General features: G+C 42.8%; 1 protein-coding gene across 1 annotated transcript; it reads right to left on the reverse strand.

Annotated features, from left to right (window-relative positions):
- Window positions 1-1,393: 1,393 nt before the first annotated feature.
- On the reverse strand, window positions 1,394-7,065 carry LOC117822110 (L-rhamnose-binding lectin SML-like). Its single transcript, XM_034696753.1, has 6 exons — window positions 6,964-7,065; window positions 6,794-6,826; window positions 6,645-6,704; window positions 5,561-5,696; window positions 4,901-5,016; window positions 1,394-1,477 (listed from the first exon to the last, which is right to left on the reverse strand). The coding sequence occupies exons 1-6, from the start codon at window positions 6,986-6,988 to the stop codon at window positions 1,428-1,430; spliced, it is 420 nt and encodes a 139-aa protein (XP_034552644.1). The 5' UTR covers window positions 6,989-7,065; the 3' UTR covers window positions 1,394-1,427.
- Window positions 7,066-7,818: the final 753 nt, after the last annotated feature.

Here is a 7,818-nt window from a genome sequence, read left to right on the forward strand (position 1 = left end):
AATAGCAACATGTTTCTTATTTACCTCCTTTTATTGAGTTGTTTCATTCCAGAGTTTACTTAGAAACTTTCTGTTTACTATTTAGGTGAAAAATTTAAAAATAAAGGAAAACACATAATAAGTCAATAAGTCATAATCAAATCAGAAAAAGTGAAACTTTACATTGTTCACACATAATAACCCATACACACAAGCAAATACCTTAGGCACAAAAGTTATTATCTTATGCACACTTATATGTTCCCACAAGATGATTATATATGCGTGCACGTTAGTATTTTGTGGGAAGAAGTTAACTTCTGTGCACACATAAATAAGACCTTGTGCATGCTGCACAGTGCAGCAGTGGGATGAGGCCTCTTCAGATCCCTTCTGTGTTTTTGTTCTCACACAGTGTGCTGACAAGTCTGAAGTTGGGTATGTTTATTTAGAAGATCCAGTCTGGGCTGAACAAAAGGTCTGATGGTGACACACCTGAGTTTAGTCTCTTGCACTGAGAACTGTTGCTTCCTTGTTCAACAATAGCTTGACCTTGCACAACTGGGCCCCATGTGTCTGTGTTATAAAGAACTCATGATTGAAACCAGGGTTTTGTATTAATTTGATCTTTTCCTGTTGATTAAGGAGGGCATTGATTTCCTGCATGTGATCCATGATGATGGACAGAAGGAAAAGATTGCTCAATACGTTGACTTACGTGACAATAAAAACGGCACAAGAGGAAACATTCAGAATCTGCAGAACACAATAGAAAAGTTGATTGACACATAGCTTTGCAATAATCACATGGAGGACAATTATAAAGTGCAGTCCTGGTTGTTTGGTGATGCTGCACTCAGTCCTATGTTTAGTGGTATTTCTGCAGCCTGTCACATTCCTCTCCTCCACCTGTCTTCATCTCTTCCTTGTATGACTGGTCCCTCTTCTAGTTAATTCAGTTTGCATAAGCTGGTGATATAGTCATTTACCTAACAAACGCCTGACTGCATAGATTCTTATGTCCCAATTTTGGGACTAAACATATTCCCCTGTTACTTGTCCAATAAATGTCTGTGAGTCTAATGGCTGATCACAATAGATATGAGTTGTTGCATAATTTACCTGACATCTTAAAATAATCTCAAACATCAATCTTTTTACTTATTGGTTATCTCAAAGAACCAGGAACATGAGGGCACATTTTGACCTGAACTTAATCACATACCTGGAAATGACAGTGTTTGGTTGCATTTTGTCCCCTCACTTCCTTGAACTCTGAAGCACCTGTTGTCATCATGATGGAGCTCAACCTGATATTCCTGATCTGATAGTCATTATGAAGCATCACTTGTACAACTGTCTTTGGATTAATCAAGAAGTTTAAAAAAAAAACCAAAATAAATAAGACACAGAGTTCTAATTAAATGTGCTTTATTTTAAACATTATATTATTCTTCCTCACTTATGTCTCTAAATGTGTATGAACCGCTCACAGGATCTGAAAAACAACAACAAAGGAAGGCGGTTCAAAGATTCCATGTATGGTTATTTTACAGGAGGAGGGTCACAACATCAACATTAACACTTCAACAGCACACATGAAATAAAAACTAAAATAACCACAAAATAACCAAAACTTTGGATAACATGATAAGACAACATTTTCAGAAGAATACTGCAAAGATTTACTTAAAGCCTCTGGTAACACAAATCAACAAAACATTCTACCTATGATATTTCAGACAACATGTAAATACTAAAAACTATGTCAAAATATTAGAACTCAACTTTGATTCATTTTCAAATATGTTCAAATACGTTTTTTAACACGTTTTCACTCTGTGTTTTAAGGGGGCTGGTTTAAACTGATATTTATTACGTAATAAATATCCAACCAATCAGAAATGAAACACTGAGTCACATGCACACATGTTCAACAAAACTACTCCGCTCCTGCTCAGACCGTCTCCTGACGTCTCAGCCAGCTTCCCTCAGTGTTGTCTTAGCTGTTAGCTTGTTTGCTAATCACATACTGCCTGTAATCTGTCTGTATAGCTGTCTCTCTGCTCTTTGCACCGCTGTGCTCGTGTGTCCCTGTCTGCACATCCACCGCTGAAGATGACAGCTTGTTGTCATTCTTCTATTTTACTAACTGTGGTGGATTTGAGGAAACTTAAGGGTTCACTAACTTTCCCCAGGACCGGTTCAGTTGAGCCGTGGCGGAGTGGCAAAAGCAGTCCCACATATCCTCCAATCATTTCCGCAGGACCGGTTCACTAAGTTTCCCCAGGACCGGTGCACTAAGTTTCCCCAGGACCGGTTCACTAAGTTTCCCCAGGACAAGTCCACTAAGTTTCCCCAGGTCCGGTTCACTAACTTTCCCCAGGACCAGTCCATTAACTTTCCCCAGGTGCGGTTCACTAACTTTCCCCAGGTCCGGTTCACTAACTTTCCCCAGGACCGGTTCACTAACTTTCCCCAGGACCAGGCCACTAACTTTCCCCAGGTCCGGTTCACTAACTTTCCCCAGGTCCGGTTCACTAACTTTCCCCAGGTCCGGTTCACTACCCTTCCCCTGGACCGGACCACTAACTTTCCCCAGGTCCGGTTCACTAACTTTCCCCAGGACCGGTTCACTAAGTTTCCCCAGGACCAGTCCACTAAGTTTCCCCAGGTCCGGTTCACTAACTTTCTCCAGGACCGGTTCACTAACTTTCCCCAGGTCCGGTTCACTAACTTTCCCCAGGACCGGTTCACTAACTTTCCCCAGGACCAGTTCACTAACTTTCCCCAGGTCCGGTTCACTAACTTTCCCCAGGTCCGGTTCACTAACTTTCCCCAGGTCCGGTTCACTACCCTTCCCCTGGACCGGACCACTAACTTTCCCCAGGTCCGGTTCACTAACTTTCCCCAGGACCGGTTCACTAAGTTTCCCCAGGACCAGTCCACTAAGTTTCCCCAGGTCCGGTTCACTAACTTTCCCCAGGACCAGTCCATTAACTTTCCCCAGGTGCGGTTCACTAACTTTCCCCAGGTCCGGCTCACTAACTTTCCCCAGGACCGGTTCACTAACTTTCCCCAGGACCAGGCCACTAACTTTCCCCAGGTCCGGTTCACTAACTTTCCCCAGGTCCGGTTCACTACCCTTCCCCTGGACCGGACCACTAACTTTCCCCAGGTCCGGTTCACTAACTTTCCCCAGGACCGGTTCACTAAGTTTCCCCAGGACCAGTCCACTAAGTTTCTCCAGCTCCGGTTCACTAACTTTCTCCAGGTCCGGTTCACTAACTTTCCCCAGGACCGGTTCACTAACTTTCCCCAGGACCAGTTCACTAACTTTCCCCAGGTCCGGTTCACTAACTTTCCCCAGGTCCGGTTCACTAACTTTCCCCAGGTCCGGTTCACTACCCTTCCCCTGGACCGGACCACTAACTTTCCCCAGGTCCGGTTCACTAACTTTCCCCAGGACCGGTTCACTAAGTTTCCCCAGGACCAATCCACTAAGTTTCCCCAGGTCCGGTTCACTAACTTTCTCCAGGACCGGTTCACTAACTTTCCCCAGGTCCGGTTCACTACCCTTCCCCTGGACCAGACCACTAAGTTTCCCCAGGACCGGTTCACTAACTTTCCCCAGGACCGGTTCACCAACTTTCCCCAGGTCCGGTCCACTAAGTTTCCCCAGGTCCCCAGGACCGGTACACTAAGTTTCCCCAGGACTGGTCCACTAACTTTCCACAGGACCGGTACACTAAGTTTCCCCTGGACCGTTCCACTAAGTTTCCCCAGGACCGGTTCACTAACTTTCCCCAGGTCCGGTTCACTACCCTTCCCCTGGACCAGTACACTAACTTTCCCCAGGACCGGTCCACTAAGTTTCCCCAGGTCCGGTTCACTTAGTTTCCCCTGGACCGGTTCACTAACTTTCCCTAGGACCGGTCCACTAACTTTCCCCAGGACCGGTCCACTAACTTTCCCCAGGACCGGTCCACTAACTTTCCCCAGGACCGGTTCACTAACTTTCCCCAGGACTGGTCCACTAACTTTCCCCAGGACCGGTACACTAAGTTTCCCCAGGACCGGTACACTAACTTTCCCCAGGACCGGTCCACTAACTTTCCCCAGGACCGGTTCACTAACTTTCCCCAGGACTGGTACACTAACTTTCCCCAGGACTGGTCCACTAACTTTCCCCAGGACCGGTACACTAACTTTCCCCAGGACTGGTCCACTAACTTTCCCCAGGACCGGTACACTAACTTTCCCCAGGACCGGTTCACTAACTTTCCCCAGGACTGGTCCACTAACTTTCCCCAGGACCGGTACACTAAGTTTCCCCAGGACTGGTCCACTAACTTTCCCCAGGACCGTTTCACTAACTTTCCCCAGGACCGGTACACTAAGTTTCCCCTGGACCGTTTCACTAACTTTCCCCAGGACCAGTCCACTAAATTTCCCCAGGTCCGGTTTTTCGCTTAGATTTTTGTTGAAGCTTGATTACACATTACATTTTGATATTCTATAATAATTTTAAATATTACGTTTCCAGAGGCTTTAAATAGTAAAAAACATATAATTTATATGTGCACCGCAGGTAAAACTTACATTCACACACGTCAGCCACTTCCAGGTACTTGTAAGTACCCAGACAGGGGTCTCCAAAGAATGAGATTTACATTTACGCCCCTTACATTTATTTTGTCTAAAAAAAAACTGTACAAAAAAATCTGCTACATGTTTTATTGTAAATTAAATAACATATCTAAAAATAAGACTTTAAAGAAGCCCACTTCTGAATAACACAAGATTTGTGGTGTGATCATTAAAAGCTGATCACAGCTTAAAGCTCATGTTTTAAAAACATCTATTGGACATGAGTTTAATCCTAATAATAAAATAGATGAAATGCAGACATGTGACTGACTTGATGGAAGGCATCTGTACTTGGTCTGCAGGTATTTATAGGTGCCTCTGCATGGATCAGACCCACTGTTACTGACTTCGACCAGGTTCAGTTCACACACAGTTTTCCCGTCACACCTGCAGGGAGGAGGCGGAGAGCATGAGTCCAGCAGAATCAGAACAACACTGGAATATAACTCAAGATTACAAACTTTCTCTGATTCTCAAATACATAGCAGCATAATTCTCCTATGACTGGAATATTGTGCCAGCTTTTTCATTCTATAAAGGTGCATTTTGACTCTGTTAGCCCCCAGAACTACTTTACCCTGAACTAAAAGGTTCCTGTGCCCCCATTGTTGTCTGTGTTTCGACCAGGGGCTGAAGTCCCGGGTAGATTGTGCAAATCAGGCCAGTGACGTATGGAGGAAAAAAAAGTAAATGCACTACTCCACCAGACCAGTAGAGGGCAGTACAACAAAGAGGAATGCTTTGTCTGGCTCCTTTTGTACATTTTGAGTATTATTTGAGACAAAACTCACATTTCATTTAAATCTAACGTTATGCAATTTCATAATACACTATATATTAAATCCATGACAAAGCCATGACATTTTACTGAACCTCACATACAAAGTCACTTCATTAACATAATATAAAGCCCTATAAAACATGTAAGTACCTTCTCTTGACCGTCTCTGCAGCTCCCAACAGAGAGCAATGATTGTTTGAAGTCTTATGTGGATATTGTCCCTCACTGCAGGTCACACTGTCTGCACGTCCATACAGTGCTGACTGCACTCCAATCACTCCAGTCTCTGTTACACAGCAGAGGGAGAGAGTGAGAGAGAGACAGAGACAGAGACAGAGAGAGAGAGAGAGAGAGAGAGAGAGAGAGAGAGAGAGAAAAAACAAGGCAAGATTTAAAAAATCACTTTCATTTGAAAAGGAACTGTTTTCAAATGTTTGGGAAGAAATTGTATTTATTTTTCGTCCACTGTCAATTCACCTGGCAACACATCATCTCATTCTGTACAATTCAAATTCCATCTTAACAGACATGTAAATGTTGACTCATTATCCATTAAAATTCCTTATTCCATTTTACAAAGCCATATGACAAAGTCTTTTTTCTCTCCTTTTTTAATTAAATAATTACTTAATCTTTTTTTTAAATGTTTTTATATATACATTCTCTCCTTATTTATTTATTTTGTATTTCATATCAACCCCTTGAATTTAATAATGAGGAAACTGTCACTCTGCTGTATGTGTTTCATTATCATTAATGATAAAATATATTTATTTACTTTCCAATTATTATTATTATTATTATTATTATTATTATTATTATTATTATTATTATTATTATTTCTTTACTCCCTCGTTTATTACTTACTTTTTATAGGTTATTTCTGCTCTATTTTTTATAAACATCAATTGTTTTTCTTTGTTTGTTTGTTTTGTTTTTTGTTTTGTTTCACTGTTGTTGTTTTGTTTATACCTTTGTTTTCCTCTTATTATTATTATTATTATTATTATTATTATTATTATTATTATTATTAATAATAATATTGTTATTCTGTCTACTATCACTTGGTCACCCTTCTCTTGTAAAGCACATTTCTTGCTCAATGAAAAAACAAAAACAAAGTCATATGATAACTATTATACAAATGCCATAATGACTGACCGATCCAGCCCTGAAGGGCTGCTAAAATAAACCTCATGCACTGTTGTGGATAGTTTCATAAATCATGTCATACCACAGCTGAGGCGATGGACATAGCTGCCTTCACAGGTGGTGACTGTGAATATGGAGACACCTAACAACAGATATGAAAGCAGAAAGTTCAACACAAAGGCACACATTTTCAAACGTGTAATTAAGCACCCTTATATTAAAGTTATTTACCTGAATCCACAAGCACCAAGATTGATGCCAGCACTGAAAAAAGAGGACTGCTGAATCAGTCAGGCATTACACAGACAACTAAAAACCACCTAACAGACCTTTATCAAGACAAACCTCACTGGATCCAAATAAGACATGACTCATGCAGGTAACTCCTTCATCATACTCACAGAGTGGGGTGCCCAAGTGGAGCATGGTGATACAGAACCCAGTGTGACCAGTGAGACGAGTGGTGGAAACAGACACCCTCAGTATTTATTCACTGGATCTACAGCAAACTTAAAATTCATACAGAATATCAAAATGTAATGTGTAATCAAACATCAAGAAAAATCTAAGCGAAAAAACGTTCCTGGGGAAACTTAGTGAACCGGACCTGGGGAAACGTAGTGAACTGGACCTGGGGAAAGTTAGTGGACTGGTCCTGGGGAAAGTTAGTGGACTGGTCCTGGGGAAACTTAGTGAACCAGACCTGGGGAAAGTTAGTGAACTGGACCTGGGGAAAGTTAGTGGACTGGTCCTGGGGAAACTTAGTGAACCGGACCTGGGGAAAGTTAGTGGACTGGTCCTGGGGAAAGTTAGTGGACTGGTCCTGGGGAAAGTTAGTGGACTGGTCCTGGGGAAAGTAAGTGGACTGGTCCTGGGGAAACTTAGTGGACTGGTCCTGGGGAAACTTAGTGGACTGGTCCTGGGGAAACTTAGTGAACCAGACCTGGGGAAAGTTAGTGAACTGGACCTGGGGAAAGTTAGTGGACTGGTCCAGGGGAAAGCTAGTGGACTGGTCCTGGGGAAAGTTAGTGGACTGGTCCTGGGGAAACTTAGTGAACCGGACCTGGGGAAACTTAGTGGACTGGTCCTGGGGAAACTTAGTGAACCGGACCTGGGGAAAGTTAGTGGACTGGTCCTGGGGAAACTTAGTGAACCGGACCTGGGGAAACTTAGTGAACCGGACCTGGGGAAACTTAGTGGACTGGACCTGGGGAAACTTAGTGAACCGGTCCTGGGGAAAGTAAGTGAACCTGTCA

The sequence above is a fragment of the Notolabrus celidotus genome, chromosome 11, assembly GCF_009762535.1.
Source record: "Notolabrus celidotus isolate fNotCel1 chromosome 11, fNotCel1.pri, whole genome shotgun sequence".
In the NCBI taxonomy this organism is placed as follows: domain Eukaryota; kingdom Metazoa; phylum Chordata; class Actinopteri; order Labriformes; family Labridae; genus Notolabrus; species Notolabrus celidotus.

What these genes read in the sequence shown, in the direction of transcription:
- LOC117822110 (XM_034696753.1), bottom strand. Translation starts at nt 6,988, where the DNA reads ATGCTCCACTTGGGCACCCCACTCT. An exon ending in CCACTTGGGCACCCCACTCT is followed by an intron (nt 6,827 to 6,963) that starts GTGAGTATGATG and finishes CTCTTTTTTCAG; the next exon opens with TGCTGGCATCAATCTTGGTG. An exon ending in CTTGGTGCTTGTGGATTCAG is followed by an intron (nt 6,705 to 6,793) that starts GTAAATAACTTT and finishes ATCTGTTGTTAG; the next exon opens with GTGTCTCCATATTCACAGTC.